Source organism: Natrix helvetica, assembly GCF_964273705.1.
Source record: "Natrix helvetica genome assembly, chromosome: 4".
In the NCBI taxonomy this organism is placed as follows: Eukaryota; Metazoa; Chordata; class Lepidosauria; order Squamata; family Natricidae; genus Natrix; species Natrix helvetica.
The window spans coordinates 50,687,693-50,710,990 of NC_138550.1; the positions used below are offsets into that span (position 1 = coordinate 50,687,693).

At 40.8% G+C, this 23,298-nt stretch overlaps 1 protein-coding gene across 4 annotated transcripts in view; it reads right to left on the bottom strand.

The window, feature by feature from the left end:
• The window catches only part of APP (amyloid beta precursor protein), a 107,490-nt gene extending 96,414 nt beyond the window's left edge, over positions 1-11,076 (bottom strand). The window contains exon 1 of one of the 4 annotated variants that reach the window (XM_081950035.1): positions 10,838-11,076. In XM_081950035.1, the coding sequence (XP_081806161.1) occupies positions 10,838-10,897 (60 nt within the window). In that variant the 5' untranslated portion in view covers positions 10,898-11,076. The remainder of the gene's footprint in view (positions 1-10,837) is intronic. The other 3 variants (XM_081950033.1, XM_081950034.1, XM_081950032.1) reach the window with 3 other exon arrangements.
• Between the last annotated feature and the right edge of the window lie 12,222 nt (positions 11,077-23,298).

Sequence of the window (23,298 nt, forward strand, 5' to 3'; positions counted from 1 at the left end):
TAGCCTGAAAAAAGAAAGCACTGTAATACATTAAAAAGAGGTGCTTTATCATCCATGCTAATATTACATGTACGTGATCTTATTTTCTATCTTGAAGGTTCTACATTTTCCAGTGTTCTTCCATAATGTACAATAAGAGGATTCATTTACCGTATTTTTCAGAGTATAAGATGCACCTTAGTTTTTGGGGAGGGGAAAAAATTCTGCCTACCAGCATCCATCGGTATTATTAATCTGGCTAGCATCCTTAGCAAACAGCCTGGTCAGCTTCAGCACATTAGTTCGTTGGTTGTGAGCTTGCGCATGCACTTTGCTCGCACACGCCTCCTAAGGGCTTAAACGCAGCTTCAAAAACACAGCTGATCATCGCGGGGAGATTCAATGAGTAAAGCAGGAGAAGCATGGAAGCGGTCGGAAAAGGCAGCAGCTGTTCCAGGTTGCCATTTTGGCACATTGCTGCCAATCACCGCCCAAAAACGTGACACGGGGAGGCCAAAAATGTGATGTGCGGAGATGGTGATCGGCGGCAATGTGCTCTGGCAATCCCCGCAGCCTTCAACAGGTCTCAAGTGGAGTGTTCAGAGGCTGAAAACGTGACGTGCAGAGACCAAAAATGCAAGTCACAGAGGGGTGATGGTCTGTGGCAATCCCTGCAGCCTGGAACACGTCTAAAATGCGACATGTGGAGACCGAAGGGTGGAGGCCGGTGGGTGGGCGGGGCTACATTCAGTGTATAAGACACACCCACAGTTTCACCATCTTTTAGGAAGGGGAAGTGCATCTTATACTCAGAAAAATACGGTATACCCAGATTTAAAACCAAATGTAAATAAAGATGCTGTTTCTGTAATGATCCTAAGCCATAGAAAAACAAAGAGCCAAAAGGAAGAAAATATGTTTGAATCTTAGCATACGTCTCTTGTCCTAGCTATCATTGGGAGATAAGGAATACTATACACCAAATTTGTGGACATCAAGTAGTGAAGGATATCCAATTTTTAATATGGTATCAGTTGTAGGTTGCAGGCAGTACGCCTCGGTATGGGGGTACCGCATCCTGCCCGGAGCACCGGATACCATTCCGGTATGGTGCTCCAGAGGGCCTACCGGTCCACCCACGCTCCTTACCAGTGCTTTATGCTGTTGGCGCTTCCATACATGCGCACGGCACGTACGGTGCCTGCGCAGCACTCCACGGAGCAGCTGCAGCATCCCGGAGGCTTGCGGAAGCGTCATTTGACATTAGACTGCATGTGCGCGCGCCACACGCGTGCATGTGGGTAACTCCGGGGCCGTTCCAACCATACCGGTTGGAACGGAATCCGGAACCCAACACTGTATATACATGATACGAATGTCAGAGGCAGCAGCAAACATTCAACTATCTTAGGCAGTGTTTGGATCCAGCAGTTTTAACACAGAAAGAAGGTGGGGAGACAAATAAATGGCTTACAGAGGATAAATAGTTTATAGGATAATGTGTGAGCCCCAGACCATGTGGGCTTGTTATGTTAACAATTTAAGACTGTTCTTGCACACAGGTGATAATTGCAGGCTTCCTTGGCTAATGCAATTACTTCACTTTCATAATTTCTCTGTTCTATTTATATAACTTCTCTTTGTATCTTCAGCTAAACTAATTTTGTAATAAACATGATGAAACACTTTTACTAATTTGCTGAAAAATAGCTGCCTTATAACACATACCCCAAGTCTCTTTTCTTTTGTAGAAAAGAACTGCTGAACAAGTCTGCCTACTAACATTCATTAAATGAAATGTTCAATTAAATGCAAAATTATATTCTTGAAGCAGGATCCACTAAAACAATTCTGGTTTTAACAGAAGAAGCAGATTGTGATTGTGCCAAAATGTTACCATCAGGGTAATTCCAATGTATACCAATTGAGTAGAGTTCAGCTAAAAAATGATACTGATAGTTACTTCCAGTATGCAAGGTGATGAAAGATTTTGGCTATTAAGGAAATTACAAGATAAAATTTCTAGAAAGAGGAAAAAAACCCAGACTAGAAATAGTATTTTATGTATCACATTTCCTTATAAAATAATTTGAATTTTACAAGGCATACTTTTTGGCTTTCTAGTCATTGGAGTAAAGTTACTGCATTTTAAAGTGGTTATTCCACATTCCTCAAAAAGTACTTCTTGTCCTGTCTTGACTTCAGTAGGTCATCTCTATAGAAGTAATCTTACCAAGTTTTTTTTTAATCACACACTGTGTTATGCCAAGATTTTTTTAACTGTAGCCTATTGAACAAGCCATAATATTCTGATGGCATGCAAAGCAAGTGAACAAACCCAAAAATTCAATCTTAGTTTACGTTTCACTCATTTGGATTCCTCCAGTATTTATTTTGTTATTTTGAATTCTATAAAAATATCTGCAGTCAAAAGTCACAGCTTCAGTTCTACCATAATTCTGCTTTATATAAAGGCTAGAACCTGAGCCAGTGGGGACATAAGAAAGCTTAGACAATGAGCAACAGATACTAGACAAACCAATATAAACATTTCTGTAGTCAAGATCTTTTAATGAATCAAGAGAACTTCGTGTCAGTTTCATTATGATGTAAGTGATTATGCAAGGAAACATTCTGTTGAATCCAGAGGAGCAATAGTCTTTTGAGGGTACCAGTGTGGAAACCCAATATATTATTTCAGGGCTGCTAGTTTCTAGAAATAAGGCTTGGTATCATTGGTTCATAACCTTCAAAATGTCTGAACTAGGCAATCAAATATTACAATAAACCAGTATTTATCTTAGTAAGGGGTATCAGTTGGATTGTTCTCCATGACTCCTTCAGTAAATCATACGGGCAAAACTCAAAAAATTAGAATATCATGCAAAAGTTCATTTATTTCAGTAATGCAACTTAAAAAGTGAAACTAATATATGAGATAAGACTCATTACATGTAAAGCAAGATAGTTCAAGCCGTGATTTGTCATAATTGTGATGATTATGGCGTTCAGCTCATGAAAACCCCAAATCCACCATCTCAGAAAATTAGAATATTACATGCAATTAATAAAACAAAGATTGTACATAGAACAATATCAGACCTCTGAAAAGTATAAGCATGCATGATTTGGGCCCCTTTTGCAGCAATTACTGCCTCAATGCGGCGTGGCATGGAAGCTATCAGCCTATGGCACTGCTGAGGTGTTATGGAAGACCAGGATGCTTCAATAGTGGCCTTCAGCTCTTCTGCATTGTTCGGTCTCATGTCTCTCATCTTTCCCTTGGCAATGCCCCATAGATTATCTATTATTATTATTATTATTATTATTATTATTATTATTATTATTATTATTATTATTATTATTATTATTATTATTATTATTATTACTTGAACTTATTAGTCACCCCCTCTCCCCACAGGGACTCGGGGCGACGTACAAAAGTATTATATAGCGTACAGAGGAGGTAAGAATAAATAAATAAGTTACAATACCTAAAAAAGTTAAAACCCCAGTGAAATTAACCCTTAAAAACTAAAATTACCAATTAAAAATGCCCTGGGCTGGAGAGGTTGTAGTATTATGCCAGGTCAGCTAGTCGAAACAGGTAGGTTTTCAGCTTCATACGGAAGGAGCGAAGGTCGGTTGTTGTCCTGATGTCTGGGGGGAGGTCATTCCAAAGGGTGGGGCCCACTACAGAGAAGGCCCTACTCCTGGGCGCTGCCCTCTGGCACTCTCTGGAGGACGGCACCCGGAGTAGTCCCTCTCTGTGTGAGTGGACGGGTTGCAGGGATGTATGGGGCAGGACGCGATCCCGCAGGTAACTAGGCCCTGTGCCATGGAGCGCTTTGAAGGTGGTAACCAGCACCTTGAAGCGCACCCGGTAGGCCACAGGAAGCCAGTGCAGCTCGCGCAGGATAGGTGTTATATGGGAGAACCTCGATCTCCCCATAATTACCCGCGCGGCTGCATTCTGGACCAACTGCAGTCTCCGGGTGCACCTCAAGGGGAGCCCCATGTAGAGAGCATTACAGTAGTCCAGGCGAGACGTCACCAGCGCGTGACTGTGCGCAAGGCCTCCCGGTCCAAAAGGGGCCGCAATTGGCGCACCAGGCGAACCTGGTGGAACGCCCCCCTCGCCACGGCTGCCACATGATCTTCCATAGACAGCCGGGCATCAAGGAGGACGCCCAAATTGCGTGCCCCTTCCACCGGGGCTAATTGATCATCCCTGATGGCCAGCGATGGCATATGCTGGTTGAACCGGGAAGCCGGAAGCCACAGCCACTCTGTCTTGGAGGGGTTGAGCCTGAGCCTGTTGTCATCCATCCAGACCCGTACGGCTTCCAGACACCGGGACATCACTTCAACAGCCTCGTATCTATGGGGTTCAGGTCAGGCGAGTTTGCTGGCCAATCAAGCACAGTAATCCAACAGTCATTGAACCAGGTTTTGGTGCTTTTGGCAGTGTGGGCAGCTGGAAAATGAAGTCAGCATCCCCAACCTAGTTGCCCAAACAACTGCACACTGGACCCACTGAAGCAATAAACATAGTCCTGACTGATATGGCATTTCCTAGACTGGTCTACCTGTGAGAAGAACTCACAGAAGTGCTCATACAGTTCTAAAAAAACAATTTCGAAGTTTAAGCATTAATGGCAAGCTTACAATTATGGAATTAATGAATAAAGGCCTAGTATATGGAATACAGACCCATCAAGAAATTGGGTCTCACTTATATATATGAGGCCATATTTGTAAGTTTTATACTTCATTTAATTGTCTAACATTTTAATTACTTCGCATCTCACAATCAGATACATGTAAAATCAAGCTGCCAATTTAACCCTCAGTAGTTAACCCAAAAACCAGATTCAATTGGAATGAAAGAGTTTATAATTTAATTCAAGCTTACAACTCCTAAATATTAAACTTTTTAAAATATTTATTTCCAATATTTTAGGGCATTTTAAAAAAGACTTAACATTTATATAGTCTTTAAGTGAAGTGAAAAAAATCATTGATGCCCAATGTTTAATGTTAGTATTCATTTGAGGGGTAGGGGAGGAAGAGAGAGAGAGAGAGAAAGAAAGAATGAGTATGAGAATCCCAAGTAAAGGAAAAATAAACAAGCAAATAATAATCAGGCTTTTCTATTTTAAAACAAAAATTCACCTGTCCTGCAATGTTATTCTCCTTCTCCTATTTGGGTAAAGTGGATTAACCATAAATTACTATGGCATTCATCTCAGCAAATTACACTCTAAATCGTTTCAAACTTCAAATGGAAATTTTGATTCTGGGAGGCCAAAATTATCAACTCCAATTTATTTTGATACATAAACATAGCATTCATGGCAATTTGGAAATGAAACACCTTCATAACTGTGTTACCCACATTAGAAGAATCATTAGGCACATTTAGTATATTTTTAACTAGGAAAAGGAATATATTAAAACATGCTGGGAGACAGCACAGCTATTTTGAAACACATATTAAATAACCTAAGCTTGCTCAGTGATATTTTAGTTATCTTAGCAGTAGTTCATATGCTTCTGTTGCTCCTTAAAGATGGTTCTCAAATATGGATGGATGAAGTCTGATGCAGCATATACATTCAGACACCACTTATTCTATTTCAAAATTAGTGTAGTGCCTAGCAGTAAGCTTCACATGTGCAGATTACTGGTGGGAAGAACAGGCAGCTGTTATCTTTGAGTATGCCATACCAATTTGCAATGCAACATGTGGAGCTAAAGACAGAAGTAGTTTTCCTATGAAGAACTTTAATCTTATATTTTGTTTTAACATATTTATATGGCCACACATCTATCAAAAGCACTCTGGGCAGCAAACATAAATACAGAAGAAAATCACAATTCACAGTGCGAATAAAAACTTTTTCTTGCTGCTTCTAGCCAGTGTTGACGCCTGATTCCTGCAGTTTTCTTGGTAAGATTTCAGAAGTGCATTGTTTGCTTTTTAGGGCTGAGGAAGAACTAGCTCAAGGTCACCCAGTTGGCTTTGTGCCTTAGATGTGAGTTCTACTCACAATTTCCCACTTTCTATCCTGATGCCTTAACCATTAACCAAACTGACCCTCAAATAGAAAATAGAGAACACTGAAAAGCTCTATCTAACTACTGATACACCTGCACCCATATTAGAGTTCAGATAGCATCCTGGTCCCAGATTTTGGAAGGCTGGCAGTGTCAGGTCATCTATGTTTTCAACTGAGGCTCTTCCATCGCTTCATGGAAGGCATGCTTTCCAGGACCTATCAAGTGACACTATTTCACCAATGGGACCTACATCATGCCCACCATACACCGTCAAGTGATCTGGACATAAACCAGTGGGGAGAGGAAACCCAACCCCGTACCAACGAAGGCTTCAAAAGTGTGGGAATTAATTTCTCTTTTTCATGCAGTACGGTATGATGAAAAACTGCTCTACTAAGAGCAGAAGACATAGAGTGACACTTGTGAATTTATAATGGTAAAGAACAGTCATTCATATTCTTAAAAGCATATAAATATTATGGCATATTTGTGCAGTATAAATCCTCAAGAAAAAAGAGCAAAAATTGATTTATTTCAGGGCAGTGAAAAAAGGTTATATATACATTGATGGTTAAGCACAGTGATGGGATTCAAATTGTTTTACTACCAGTTCTCTGGGCGTGGCTTAGTGGGCGTGGCAGGGGAAGGATACTGTAAAATCTCCATACCCACCCCACTCCAAGGGAAGGTTACTGCAAAATCCCCATTTCCTCCCAATCAGCTGAGACTTGGGAGGCAGAGAATAGATGGGGATGGGGCCAGCCAGTATATGGGGCTTCAAACTCTCTTGTCCAGGGGTGTCAAACGCTACTTTATTGAGGGCCAAATCAGGGTTGTGTTTGACCTGGGTGGGGGAGTAGGCATGGCTGGGGTGGGCATGGCCAGCTCAACATCCTGCAGCCCGCACACGGCCCTACTGAGCTACATTTTCTGCTGACAGTGGCCTGCAGGAGGCCGTTGCAGCCGAAAACAGAGCTTGGGAGAGCCACATGCAGCCCTCCAGAGCTCCATTTTCGCTGGCAGAGGCATTGCAGGCCAGTTCTTCGCTATTTCCAAGGCAGCCCCATGGGTCAAATCTAAGTACCCTGCAGGCCGGATACGGCCCGTTGGCCTAGAGTTTGACATCTCTGCTCTGGTCCATAAACAATCTAACTTATAGGCAGGATGTGTCAAGTATGAACAGCAAAAGCATTTAAAGGATGTATTTTCACACAGAAGAATGAAATTTTCATCATCACTTGGAGGTAATATACCCCTTACCAACATATGTCATATATAGGTTGACATATATTGGTATGGGATAACTAAACCATTATTTAAGCTTTTATACATAAATGTCTATATTTAATTCTCTAAAAGAACAGCTCAGACTAAGAGAGTAAACACCTTTATATTTTTCAACTCTTTACTTTCAAAAAGCTAAAACTTCCTTTCTCAATGCCAGCCTTGTAATAATTTCAAGGTTTAAGTGTCACTAAAGGTTGTAATTAAAAATTTTGAAATATTTTCTTCATAAAAAATTTTTTGGGGTCAAAACATTGCAAACACAATGAAATCAAACCAAAGTGTGTTATATGATAATTTGCAGCAACACTGAGAAAAAGGGAACAGGGGCAGAGGAAGGAAGAAATGAAAGGTAAATTACGTTTTCATAAAATAGCCTTATTCATAAAACTAGAAAAAGATGGACATAAAAAGTTATAGATGTATTTGTACCCTGGCAAGTGTGCTCCTTTACAAGGTACTGCTAATCAGTCATGTCTTTTTCATGAAGTGGGTATATAAATTTGGATACAATCATCCTAAACTCTATCCCAGTCATTTTTAATCTGTTGTATTCCAGTGCTTTGAATATATTTCTACTATATACAGCATGGAGAGGTCAGCACACAGACCTTATACATTAAACACTAAGTTCACATACCACAGAAAACAAAAATGACATCAACCATATAATGGTTGAATATGATACATGAACCAATATATGGCTTAATGGAACATGTAAAATTGACTAAGTCAGCTCCATGGTATGACATGTTACTTAACGCCTGTTAAATTTTATTATTACTTATATGTAAAATAGACCTAATCTGCTTTGAAATTGGAAGAAATATCATGAAAGTCAACATAAATTCATTGGACAAAGAAGTGGAATAAAAAAGCATCATTTAAAAAAAATTGAACAAAAAATTAATTCCTAGCTTTTTACAGATTTCATAGGCAGGTTATTCTCAGTTGGTATTAATCTGTTAATAAATTTCACCAGTATGGAAAAAACATTCAAACCTCAAATACAAACAATTTGAAAAGAATTCCTATTCTACAATTGACATATAAAACTAAATCTAATGTTTAACAAACAGATCAACCAGTTGCTCTTTTGAAAACTTTGTTTTTTTAGATTGTCCACCCACACAATATTAGTGAAGTATATCCTACATCACCATTCTATGCATTGTGACTTCAAAATGAGTCACATTCATTTAACTGGGATTTCTAGAACAAGTGTGCATAAAGTAGGATTATAACCTTAATGTGTCATCCTGTGCTCACCTACTAAGGAATTAAACTCAATGAGACTCATTTGCATCAACAAATACAAGACCCAACGCACTGATGAAAAGACAAGTCAGCCTGAAAGCAAGGATGCAAAATAGGTAAAGGAGATTGCTCTTCTTCCTTCTGCCCTCTGCCTTCCTGAGAGTTAAAAAAAAGTGAATCAGCCTTCACAAATTTAAAAATTCACATTTTATATCCATACCTACCACAATATTCCTTTAATCATAACAAGTATTATGCAAAAAAGTAGTGGAATGGAAAATAAATTTAAGGTCTATGAATACTACTGATCTCTGCCACTTGGGTCAATTTCACATGTTTTTTTTAATTCATAGAGCCTTGTCTCAATTTTCTATAACTGGCAAGGAGGAAATGGGAGTCAGTTTCAGCTCATTGGAGGGAGGGCAGTATGTCAGAAGGAGAACCAAGTTCTATTTCAAGCTCACACTACTCCATGCAAGCTAAGATCTTGAATCTCCCTTGCAGGCCAACAATACAGCATACCCATCCCACCAAATGCCTTAATCTTCAGGCTCAAGAAATTAAATTCCAAGACCCTCCACATTTTTTTACAGTTTTCAAAGAGGGTGTGGAATTTTTAGACCTTCTTTTGGCAATGCCAGGGAAAGCCAACCAGTCTACCTAAAGCAGAGCCCAGCTTCAGCCCAACGGTTTCAGTGCAACTGATTCTGCCAAATTACAACAACGAGGAAAGGGGGGGGGGTTAGAGAAAGAGAACTAAACTAAAGTCCAACCGAGGGAAAACAGTCCCCTCTATGCAGGGAAAGATTTCTCTGGCATCCCCTCTCGTTCTCACCCATCCCTTTCTTTCTACTCCGGATGCTGAAGCCGAAAAACATTCCACCAGGCATTCACTACCTGATGGGGAGCTGACTGAAAGGAAGAGTCGAGTTGTTAAAACACCTAGCGGTGGGAGGGCTGCTTCGGTCTGCAGCTTTCATTACAGCGTTTCCTTACTGCACTGCAGAGGCGCCATCTTCTCGCTCTTAAGCTTCGCTCCAACCCATTTCCTTTCATCTGGTTCCCCCAAGCTTCCCTCCTTAAGGGGAAAGCCTCTCGGTGTACGAAGCGCTTTATGTCTACACCGAAGGAAACCCTCTTGCGGGATTTGGGCAGGTTTCTGCCTCCCCACCCTCTCTCCCAATCCTGCCTCCCCAAGCCTGCAACGCACTCCAGGATAAACTAGACGACCTTATTACGGGGGGAGGCCCCATCATAATGCCCCTTTTCTCCCTGACTGGGGAGCATGGAGGGACAGAGAGGGTCGCAGTTGGTGGGAGCAAAGCCCCCCCCTCTACCCAAAGGCGGGAGGGGGGCTGTTCCGCAGGAGCCGCAACGCATTAATGCCTTAGTACTGAAGTTGCCCGAGCCACAGGCACCTGAGCCGAGAGAACTTCCTCCTCCTCCTCCTCCCCCCATGCACGGCGGGAGTGAGAGGCAATCCCCAAAACGAGCGCCTCTTGTTTGCATTCCCTGTGAGGGCGAGGAAGAGGAGGAACTGGGGGGGGGAGCAGTGATGAGCGGGCGATAACAATCGCCTAGCCGGAGGATCGGGTCTCTCGGCCCCAGCATCACAGGCGACGCCCCCCCCACTTCTCGATTTCCGCCCCCAGATCGGCCACACCAGACGACACAAAAAGACAACCCCCCCCCCAAAAAAACCCTGCACGGCGGCCGCAACAGACCCAAAACTCATCCCTCCTCCTGCCCTCCCCTTCATCTTTGCAAAGCAAAGCATCGAATCCATCGATGCCAAGTTGGCGCATTCCAGAAAGGATGGATGCGAGGCAGAAACAAGGGGCCTCGCCCTCCCCCTTCGCGCCCCCTTTTCTTTCTCATCCCGGAGACTGCCCGCTTCCTTAGTAACAGAGAAGAGGCAAGATTCCCCTTCTCTCCACCCTTCGAAAGCGCCCCAGACTCGACGGACGCTCGCCGAAAGGCTACCGAAAGCTACCCGCAAGTGAGCAAAAGAGGCATTTTGGGAAGCCGCTCGTCCCAGCCCGCCCAGCCTCCCGATCTCCATTGTTCAGGCGGAAAGCAGAGGTTTCTGAAGAGGCGCGGATCGAGGAACACACCCTTTCTTCTCGAGCCTCAGCAGGCCGCTTTCATCGGCCAGTTTCGGGGCGAAGCCCCAACTTAAAGCTGCGGGAGGCTCTCGCCGAACAAAGACTTTCTTGTCGTAGCAACAGGGAGAAGGTAATGGGGAGCCGCTTACCTCCAAAGCTCCCGCTGTCCAAGAGGCTCCCAGCAGCAGGAAAGCTAAATGCGGCAGCATCGCGGGCAAAAGCAGCAGCTAAGGACGCTGGAGCTCAGGCACTAGTTTTAAAACGTATAGGGAGACAGTGGAAAGATATCCGCCCAGTCGCCTCGCTTCGCCTCCCCGCTCTGCTGAGGAATGAAAACCGAGCTGCAAGAGCAGCAGCAGCAGCGCCAGCGGAGCTTCGGAAAGCAGAAGGAGAGTCAGCTGATACTCCAACCCGCCCAAAGCGGCGGCGGCGGCGGCAGTAGCAGCAGGCCGGTCCTTCGCAGAGTCCCCCTAGCGACCGAACTGAGCAACTGCAACTGCCATCGTTTGATTTGTGAAAGCCCCGGTCGGGAAAAAAGCTAAGAGGAGGGAGCGGAAGGGTCTCTGCGTGAGGCGTCTCGGCCAAGTTTCGTATTTGTTTCTGGCGCAGCAGGCGGTGGCGCGGGATGTAGAGCTAGATCTGAGGGATCTCGAACGTTATTCAGTTTAATCAGTTTATGGCGTTCAGAATTGCCCCTGCCCCAAATCAGAAGGATTGCAGAAACGAAAATCGATTTTAAGATGGAAGGATCCTAGAATGAACTCTGTTTAGTTCTGATGTCATAATCAAGTCAAGGGATCAGGAGTTCTAATATATATGACTTCGGTCAGATTGGTAACTTTGGGGTTCTTAAAAAATACAAAGCAGATTGACAAGCCACAAATTGAGCCCTTTCTTGTACAGTTCAGCAGGATGAGCCATAAGTGTTGCTAGAAAGTACAGGGTGTCATGTCCCAGAGGTGCTTTTTTAAGAGGCAACTGGACTTTCTTGTTTTTCTTTGAAGGCATTTCGCTTCTCATCAGATCTCATCCATGGTCAGAGCAGAAGAAGCTTCTTGGATGAGAAGTGAAATGTCTTCGAAGAAAAACAAGAAAGTCCAGTTCCCTCTTGAAAAAGCACCTTTGGGACAACCGTGACCTGGATGACTGAGAATCTCCATAGACATATAGTATGTCATAGCTAAAGCGCTCTAGTAACAGTTCCTCCTGCCTCCCACTTGTGCAAGTAAAACAGTTGGTGTATATAGTGCAGGGGTGTCCAAACTTGGCAACTTTAAGACTTGTGGACTTCAACTCCCAGAATTCCCCAGCCAGCAGAGCTGGCTGGGGAATTCTGGGAGTTGAAGTCCACAAGTCTTAAAGTTGCCAAGTTTGGACACCCCTGATATAGTGCATCTCTTGAATTTACCATCTAAGAAACAGTAAAAGTAATGTTGAAAAACTTAATGGCTAAAAAATTAACTTCAGTGCCATGAAAACATCCTTACTTATAATAATGATGGTACAATCATATCCAAAAGCACACATTTACCCATTATGTTGTGTTTCACTATGTGTTTCATTATGTTGTGTTTCACTATGCTTAGAACTGAAAGTGAGAACAGGTGATTAGTAATGATTAGTAATGGCAGTGAACAGTGGTGGATTGGGGCAGTTATGGAATTTGTGGTTATACCTCCTCCCTCTCTCTGGTCACCAGCCAATCTTAACCATTTTTCTGCCAACACATCTCCTTTCCATTTGCACTTCGTTTCTCACATTTCTTTGATACCCTTTGCTCTCCCACCTCACCCCCACTCACTTCTCTCCAGAGTTTCAACTAAGAAGAGAACAGCCAATCTTACTATTTCTTCTGGGGAAGGAAGGCCTTTGGGTTTGTGCTTATATGCCCACTTTCCCATATTCATCACGTTCACAGTTAACTTCCACCTTTCTGACTGCACATATATTTATTTGGAAGGATTTATTTCCATTTATAAATTGTAAGTAGCATATCATATCTGTAAAAATAGAAGACAGCCACCTAATAATCAGTCACCAATGCCTGCTGAAACAGGATTGTTCTGTTAGCTCTAGAGAACAATTGTTCTTTTGGCTATGCAGAAGAATGTTTTGCACAACTGTGAGAATAGGAGTTCCAAAGTGATGGTAAGGTTGCTGCAGATAAGAGTTCACTTTGGAGCCATGTCCCTTTGAGTTGCTTTAAACAGAACATTGAATGTAAGTTACTAATTCTTTATTCAAATTAAACAGAATGTCGGAATATCTAACAACCTGAAGTCAAAAAAAGTTAGCAATGCACTTCACCAAGGCTGAAAAAAGTATCAGAGATGTTAAAATCTGTAAAATATGATTCCAACACACACACACACACACACACACACACACACACACACACAAATGCTACAAGAAAAATGCCTCAACCAATTGACTAGTAGAACCAGATGATCAAGATATGTCTACAATTAAGCAATAGAATAGAAATGTCAGCTCAGTGCCAGAGAAGAATTGGTAACTTCTAAAAGTGTACACAAAAATGTGCAAACTGGTTAAATAGTAGGGCCAAACTTCTTTCCCATCCTGATAATTCATGAACCTGCATTATTAAATTAATTCTGGGGGAAGAGCTACAATTAACATACTTAATAATTAAGTAGGTATCCATAACAAACAATTGAAAGAAATTTTAAATATTCAGAACAAGTTTTGATTGTTAAGGCTTTTTGCAGAATAATGGGTAGCCACTTATTTTTCCAGACAAATACCACATTTTTTGGACGATAAGACGCACTAGTGTATAAGATGCAGCAACATTTCCACAGGAAAAAGGTATGTCTTATACGCTGAAAAATACGTTAAGTAACTTACCAACTAGATCCGTGATGGCGAACCTATGGCGCATGTGCCAGAGGTGGCACACAGAGCCCTCTCTGTGGGCACACATGCCGTCGCCAGCTGCTCTTCTGGTTTCAGTGCATGCATGTCCGCCGGCCTGCTGGTCTTGCGCTGGAGTGCAAGAAATCCAAAGACCATCTGGCTGGTGCACATTAGCGCACCATCCACCTGGTTTTCGGGTTTCTGGCGCCTGTGAAGATCAGCTGTCCAATGTGCATGCACACACCAGAAACCCAAAGACCAGGTGGCCAGTACACGCATGTGCACCGGCCAGCTGGTCTTTCAGTTTCCAGCAATCCGACGTGTGCATGCATGCACTCATATGCACATGTTCCAGTTTGGGCACTTGGTACCAAAAAGGTTCGCCATCACTGAACTGAATAATAACCTCTCAAACTGGATAAGAATTCCAATTTCGACAGGCAGTTCTCCAGCTGGACAGACGTGGGGGATGTGACCGCTGAAGAACCTCATATGAACCCTGTGTGACAAACCAACTCCAGGGATCCTTTTTTGAATCAGAACCCCCCTGAAGGGGGGGAGAAAAAGGGGCAGGGTCTCATCAGACCCAGGGAGAGGCAACAAGTCCCTCGCAGGTCAGAGATTTGCCCTCTGAATCAGAGTGGGGGTAGCAGCAAAATTGCTGCCCAAGAAGCTGCCTTCTCACCAAAGCACTGAACAGGAGGGTGAGGTTGAGATTAAAGACCGGTAAGAAATTCATTTAACCCACAGTCATAAATCAAAACTTGGAAAAGGCAAAGAGTACAAATAATATTAATACACAGATCTGGATTTTGGCAAAAGGAAAAAAAAGAAAGGAAAATGGAGGGTTGAAAACACTAGCTCCCCCAAAAAGACATTTGTTTGAAACAATTCGGACAGAAAGGGTGAAAGCAGAAAATGACAAACCCACTCAAATACAAACTCTAAAGTTGGTTTTGGATTTGAAATAGAAACCAAACATTCTGAGGGAATTACTTCGTCCGAATGTCTGCCTACTAATATATTGTAAGCAATTCCAACTAATAAGAGGTGGAATGTAACAACAGAGAAAGATCAAGGAAAAAGCACTATTTTCTCACTGACAACTGATAACCTAATCTTGCCTATGTGAGAAGTTTTAATTAACCAACTGCCATAAATCAGAACTTGGAAAAGCAGGAGGCAAAAGAAACATATCCAGGTTTGGCTGTATGTAAGTGTGTTCCAATTGATATATTTTGAGCAACTGTGGCCAACAAGACATGGGGGAAAATAATAACAAGGTCAAGAGCTGGGAAAATAGGGAGGTTTTTTTTCTTTTTTTCTGCAAAAGATCAAGATGGCTCCAGCTTCTCTTCTATTTTCACATTAGTTGAATTAGCTAAATTTAAGGTGGACCAGAACTTGGAAATAAGATGTTTCGGAGGTTGATAGTGGCATAAGAAAAATTGAAGGAGGAGGTTATGCCCCAACAAAGGGAAATATAAAAGATTTATTTGATGGTGGTTTGGGGAAAATTGAAGAGGGTGGATGTGTCAAAACAAAGAAAAGAGAGAAGGCAGGAATAGAGAAGTGGGACAAAAGACTTACTAGGAAAAAATCAGACAACTAGAAATTGTTATATGGGAAAATACAAAGCTGAGATAAGGGGTTTATTCCTAAATATGGCAATAAAATTAAGTTGCTAACTGATTGATTATGATAATGGAAACATAATTAAATAAAGGTTAAAATATATGGAATATGGACAAATATAAAATTGATATGGGGAGATTGTAAAGCAGAGGTTTGTGATTCATTTTTATACATGATAATTAAACTGAGTTGCTAATTGATTGAATATGACAATAGAAGAACAATTAAGCATGGGTCAAAATATACGAAACATGGACATATATAGAATCTGTAAGATGATGAACAAAGTGAGATGTGTATTGCTTGCTATTCTATATAGTAGATTAAGGGAATTGTAATGAACATTGAACAGTAAGGATTGCCATTTACAGACAATTAAGGGTAACCTAAACCAAGATATGGAAAAATGGAGAGGGAACATGAGATATACTTACAACGGGAAACTATTGAGATTTAAAGACAGAATCACAAGGTAGTGTGTGTAAGGATGCATAATTATATAAATATAATGATGAAAATAGCTGGGAATTGTAATCAGGTCTACATCTCGGCCAAAATGAGGCTAGGATGGTGGTGGTTAAAAGAATAATGACTATATATGTATAGCTTGTTTTCTCTCTTAAAAAAAAAAGAAGATATATGTTAAAATTAAATATGTATATTGAAAAGGAATTATAAATACCATCAACATAAAATGGAACTCTCTCAGAAGCTGAAATACACTAACTAAATGAGATGAGTGTGAAGTAGAGGGGAGAGGTAAAGGAAGAAGAGAGGGATAGGAGAGAGGGCAGGGGGAGAGGAGGAGAGAAAGGAGGAGTGGAAAGAGGAGAGAGGAAAGGGAAGTAGAGAAGGGCAATAGAGAGAAGAGAGGATGGGAGGTGGATGAGAGAGGGAGAAGAAAGTGATGGATAAGGTACAAATATAGTGTATGGAGAGTAGAAGAGCCAATAATTGATTTTGGGAGTTGATGGCAAGACAAATTGATGTAAACATTTAATAATACAATACAATGTTGGCTATATAATAGTATACATGTGGTTGTATGTTATGAAAATGGAAAAATAAAAAAACTTTATTTCAAAAAACTGGATAAGAATTCCATGTTATTTTCAACAAGCACTAGCACTTCAATAAATCTAAAAGCAACAGCACTAATTTTACTATAACAATAAAAGTGATATAATTAAGATGATACAGTTTGAGTTAAAAAAAACCTTTAATATAAATAAATTTGATTAAGCAAGGATATGTGTGCAGGTTAGGTGTAATAATTAAGGCACTAAGCTAGAAACCAAATGATTGTGAATTCTGGTCCTGCCTTAGACACAAATGCAGCTGAGTGACCTCAGTCCTTCTGTTGCAACCCTATGGAGAAGGCAAGGACTGATACATCCATAGAGGATTGCTGGAAAGATTATGGTGTTGAGGATTGTTTGCTCCTGTCTTAAGGTGTCCAATTTGTTGGAGAATTCTTTTTATGTGACTAAAGCTAACTCATGCTGTTTTTCTTTTGTGTGATATTTCTTAGTCAACTTTGTTGACTAAATTGAGTTCTTGGCAAAAATATGTGTGTTCACTTCTTGCTTCTCATATCCAAGTTTCATTTCATGATATTGACCAAATGGGTTGAGTATATATTGGGCTTTGTGTCTATTGATCTTTACTTCAATTCCTTTACCTGTCTCGTTTAGCTTATTTAAGCATTTTTTCAGCTTCCTCAACACTAACAATCACAATGTTATTGTTGATCCAAAGGGGAGTGAGCTTTTCATTGTCTATATTAATGTTTCTTTCTTCCCAATTATGCCCTCTGAAGATCTTTTCAAAAGCTGCTGTGAAACACTTTGGGAAGATTGTGTCACCCTTTTAAGATCCTTGGATGTTCATTGGATGGTTAAATTGTATAACATTGGTTAAGCAGTCTTCAATTATTTTCTGTAATAGTCAGGTATGTTGTTTATGAATTCCTTGATTATTTAAATATTTTTACAACTGCATTTTAGTCTATACTATCAAATGCTTGTACATTGTCAACAAACTGAAAAAATATAGGAACTGGTGGACTTATATTTGTTCCATGAGCTGGCTGATCTTAGTATAAGTGCTTGTTGATTGAACAGTCATTACATAAACCAACTTACTCCCAAGGCTGATGCTTACTCAGGTATTTTTCTATTCACATGCATGAAAGAGGTAGAAAGGTGGCAGATTGGGCAATGGTTTGTAATCTTTTAGGGATCTTCTGTTTTGATGAATATATCATTTTTGAAGATTTCCATAGCTTATGGATACCTCCTACATCTAAGCAGTCATCGAAAAGCTTGTTTAGTAGTTTTGCTGGTATTTCTCCATATGTTTAATAAACTTCTGAAATGGTTGAATCTAGTCCTAGGATTTTGCCTGATTGCAAACTAATTGCATTGTTTTCCTTTTTTTAGCATTAATGACTAGTCCTCTGAATTTTGGGATAGCTACTTTTGAGGCAAAAAGATCATTACAGAAGCTCCTATGTTTTTTTTCAATTAATATAAGATTGGTTGTAGTGGTGGTACCATCTTTCTTGACAACTTTCAAGAGCCTTCTTTTCTTTTGCACTTCCTTCTAGCATTTTATGATGCTACTTTTGGTCCATCTGCAAGTCATTGTACTCGATAATTTTTATAGTCTTCCTGTAGTCACATGATGGTTTAGCTCATAGAGATTAAAATACATACAAAATAATCTGGTAATATTAATTAGTAGCATTGGAGCTCACAAGTAAGTTGTCTTAGCATATAGATGTTAAATAGTAAAGGGCAAAGAGCTGAATCTGGAGCATCTCCTACTGGAATAACCAGCACTGTTCCCTCTAAGGTGCGCGCCTGCGCGGCCGCGCACGTGCCTAGAGTACACCGCGCACTAATTTCTAACTGCCACGCAGCGCCAGCGTCGCGTATTTGGTGTGGACATGCACACGCGGTCTCCAGCCAGCTCCAGCTAAACGCAGTTCATTGTCGCCTGAGCCTGACTAACTTGTGTGACTTCAGGATTCTCCTTAATCAGTGTAGGTCAAAAATAAAAAAGGGAAAGGGGGGCACTTCAAAACAAGCGCCCCTTTCCCTTTTTTCTTTTCGACCTACAATGATTAGGGAGGATCCTGAAGTCGGGTGGGGCTGAGAAGCGAGGCTCTGTTTCTTTTTCTGCTGCCTCGCTTCTCAGCCCCGCCCGACTTCAGGATCCTCCCTAATCATTGTGGGTTGAAAAGAAAAAAGGGAAAGGGGCGCTTAAAGTTTCAAAATATTGCATGGGAGCAAAATATCGCTTCAGAGGCAACAGTTCTCATGGGGAATTAGCCCTGGAGTTTCACTGCCCCACCCGGTCAAACCTCGCTTTCCGTGCATGCCGTGTGATCAGCTAATTTGATACTGCCCGTGCCCGCCGGCTCCCTGATAAGATTTTTGCAGGGGGGGGGGGAGAAGCTCCTTTGCCTCCGTCTCTTTTTCTCCCTCCTTGCTTCTTGGGGCTCCACCAATGGGGGAGCAAGGCCCGCCCAGCGTCTGCAAAGTTGGCTGTTTTAAGACTGGTGGAGTTCAATTCTCAGAATTCTGGGAGTTGAAGTCCACCAGTCTTAAGAGCCAATTTTGCCCAGGGATCTGCAAAATTGGCTCTTAAGACTGGTGGACTTCAACTCCCAGAATTCTGAGAATTGAAGTCCACCAAGGGCATCAATCACTCTCAGAATTCTGGGAGTTGAAGTCCACCAGTCTTAAGAGCCAATTTTGCAGATCCCTGGAGAGCCCGGTCACATGACATGACATCATGCTTTGTGACCACATTTCTGACTAATAAAAATTCCAGTCCCACCCACGTTGTAATGTTAAATCATTTGGAGCAAATTAAAATCACTACTTTATAAACAAAAGGAAGGTGTTTTTTTTCCTCTTATTTGTTATGGTAGAGCCATTTTAACAATCTATTTAATTTGCAAGTAGTATGGAGTTTAGAAATTTTTTAGAATTAAAATCTTAACTACAATATAAGTACTTTAAAGTCATCCACACAGTTCACTGGGTTGTAGGAGGAGTAAGATTTGAAAAAAGTGTGGTTAAAATATTTTTCACTTCATTTTTTTAGAGTTTTGGATAATGCAATTTCCTATTCTGTTTAGCTATTCATTACTTTTTCCAGTAGCAAGCAACTTCTGTGTGAGCAATCATGAAAAACAATAAGATTTTATGAGTCAAATTATTTTTTCATATTAAAAATAATAAAATTTAATGTATTGCCATTAGTTTTGCAGTAGTAGTAGGTTACTGAAACCACCTGTATAGAGAGGAACAAATTCCCACAAATTTTTAAACAATCAGCAAGCATTGTTGAACATGCAGGCAATAAACCCTTGAGTTTACAAATTAATGATGGAAGAAAACTCTTAGATGTGAATGAGACTTTATGTATGGGGATTTTAATAATTTTACTCATTTAAAATAGCAAATTGCACACAATACATTCACAGAAGCATACAGTGTATAGACAACTTTTGCAATTGAATGTGAACTCATTAAAATGAAGTATATCGAGTGAAATTCATTAAAATGAAGTATATCAAACATTTACTATTTTAATATTACTGGTATTAAGTGCCATTTATATATTCATTTCAAAGCTCTTTTTTATTTAATCCAAAATGAATTTGAAAAGATAATTGTAATAACCCTATAGGTACATCATCAGTCAGTGCTGATGTCGAAATGTAAAGCCGGAGTAAACATTGTTACCGTAAACACTATACAAGTATTTTAATATTGCAGACTTGCAGTTATAAGTGATACTGATGTATAACACTTTTAATTAAACGTGTATCTTGAATAAATATAACTTTGAGTTTCAAATAACACTGATTTCGTTCTTGTCTTGGGTGACATCTGAAAAAAATTCAGGTGCTCAGGCATGAAAATGTGCCGGTCAAACACTATACTTTTCCGCCCACACCGAAAAAAAATTAGAGGGAACATTGATAACCAGAGGCTCAATTTCTGATCACCAGTTACTACTGATCAGTTAAAATCACTACTTTTTACCACTGTCACTGTATGCATCACTTCAATTGCCTCATTTCCTGGTATTCCTCAGTAAACTAAGAGGTATGGTGACTAGAAGGACACTCCTAAGAAGCAGTCAAATCCAGTGCCCTATTTGTCTCCTTTTAGGTAACTAGATGTGTGATGGAACTGCCCACAACATATTGCAAACATCTCCAAGCAATCAGGTGTGTCCAACCTATGGCCTGTCAGCTGCATGTGGCCCTGGACAACAGGTAATGTGGCCCCACAAGATTAAAATATTAACATTATTCTGTGATTTTTAGTGATAGTTACAGTACATTATATATTTTATATAAGGCACAAAACAATTCCACTTCACTTAGTGTAGCCCAAGTAAGGCAAAAGGTTGAACCCGCCTGATTTAAATCCATCCGGTGCCTAGAGCAGACCAAGTTCCATTACTTTTGCAGAAGTTAAGAATGGCGGCAATGTACATTTTGACTGGAAACTGATCAAACAACAGCAAGGGATTGATGACAATATAGCGTATCATTGGATCACATGCCATCTTCAGCCAAGTGAACACCAAGTCTATTGTCTGACCATTCACATGAGTTGAGGCTGAGATAAACTGATACAAGTTCTATGATTATTTGGTGATAGTCATTGTAAATGATTCTGAATACTTCTGGACCTCACCCAAAGGCATAGAAATTAAAGTCCTTTGGTGATAACAGATTGAGATATTCTGCCATCATCTAGACAGTATGATCAAGGAGTTCAGCACTGCAATTGAGTGTCACCCTGCAGTTGAGTGTCATAGAAAGGCACTCACACCAGGCATTATCAGAGCATTTTTGGCAATCACAACCAGATCAGCTGCAGGACTGGAAATTTGGAAAGGCAACTCTCTGGCAAGCCTACATTCCCTTCATCATTGAACATGCTTGAACACATGAAGTGAGAATAGCGATTGCCTATCAACTTGTTATTTTTAGTTATCATGCTTTTAGCACTTAGATAACTGCATATTTATGGCATATTTCTCTTATTTCTGAGCCTATTTTTCTCATGGTATTTTCTTAAATTGCTTTATTTTGTATTATTTGTCATGATTAAGATATTTGGAGATGCCCTAATGAGATGTGGGAGGAGGTGAGCATTTCCTGCATTTTTACACTAGTAGAAAATAGGCAGAGGCTTTTCTTGAACTGACATCAAGTTGCTGGAAAAGCAAGATATGATAACCATTTCTGTATAGCTTATTTTGCCCTTCAGGAAGTGACTTTAATGATTTTCATTAATATTTTATTTTTGGTATACTTAACTAAAAAAAATGCTTATTATAATTTGCATCTTATTATGTTTTACTTGCTTTCTTTTCTTATCTTTCCTTATTTTTCTCTTTACTTTCTCCTACTTTTTCTTCTTTTTCCCTAACTTTACAATTTCTAGAATGAAGTTTATTTTCAATAAATTGGATAGAAATTGACAGGTCCTGTATTCATTTATCACTGGTACTATAAAATAAAACTCAATGTGAATTATAGGGGGGGGGGGAGGAAGAATCATGAAATGAGACCTACCTGTAGCAATATTAGGTTATGGAAGTTTTCCTCACTGGCTGGTGACAAGCCATAATAGCAAAGCAGCAACAACTTCTTCATTAATCTGGACAATACAATTGTCAGTGTCATGGATCAGACACAATGGAGGCAGGATAAAGCTTGGCAACAGGGTCAGCAAGTTTACATTAATGTTGCTTTGTATTGACTTAGAGATGTGTGGAGACCCCTTTCCTACTTAGTATATAGTCATAGTATCTCTTTACTAAAAATACTACATGGGCTTTCTTCTGTTTATACAAAGTAGTGTCTTGGTACCAAAATCAGAAATAAAACAACTGCAACCAAACTGTCTACACTATCTCTGTTCATATAACACACTAATCCATGGTTTCCTTAAATAGGATTCATTTAACATAGTATTTGTTAAGTCCTCGAGGCTACAACGCCATTGACTATCATTGTGGGCCCCTGATTGGTTGAGATGCGAGCAGCCAGCTGGCGGGAGAATGCAGCCATTCTATTGGTTCAGCGTGTGACAGCTCTAGTATAAAAGGGCTGTCAGCTGTCAAATGTTGATGTTTGCCGGTTCGAGGTTTGCCTTACATTTTGCCATGTTAAACTGTTAATAAAGATTGTGTTAGCTTCAACCTGCCTTGCCTCAGTTCCTGCCTGCCTCGTTCTCCCTACAGAACAGTATTTATTTGTTTATTTGTTTATGTAATAAATGTATATAGCCACCCAACTCACACATAGGTGACTCCCTATATTCACACAACGGGTCGAGGACTGTTCTCCTCGTGCCCTTCGCTGCCCCTGGTTTGCCCCCAGGGTTCTCTCCCCAGTCATTGACCTCTACCATTTTGCCTCCGCTGAAAAGACCCTAGCTGTTTTCCTTGGGCAATGGGACCCAGCTTCTTCAGTCCCAGAACCTTCCTCACAGGCCATTAGGTTAAATACTGCTCACCCCAGCCTTTTGTGCTCAGGAGACAGTTGGCCGCCAGCCAATCAGAGGAAGAGAAGGGAGAAAGAGAGAGAGAGGGAGGGAGAAAGTGTTCTGTGTTGAGCTAACTCTCTGGGGTTTGTTTCTCCACCCAGTCCCCTTGGTCCAAGCTAGAAACCTGTTTGCATTCCCCCTCCCTCCCCCAAATTGTGACAGGACAACATAAGGGCCATAGGAAAATTAAACACAACTGGGTTGGAGTGTGGAGGTTGCATTCCCCCCACTTGCTTGAAAACCCTTTAGATCCCCCCACTTGCTTGAAAACTGTTTGCATTCCCCACCCCTCGAAATGTGACAGGACAACATTGAAAAGACAGGTTTGTTGGCTCCGTTACTCTGATTCATTCAATTATCATTATCTTCCCCAACAGCTCTGACCTCCACACCCCAACCCGGTTGTGTTTAACTTTGCTGTGGCCCTTGTGTTATCCTGTCACATTTTTGGAGGGAGGGGGGAATGCAAACGGTTTTCAAGCAAGTGGGGGGATCCAAAGGGTTTTCAA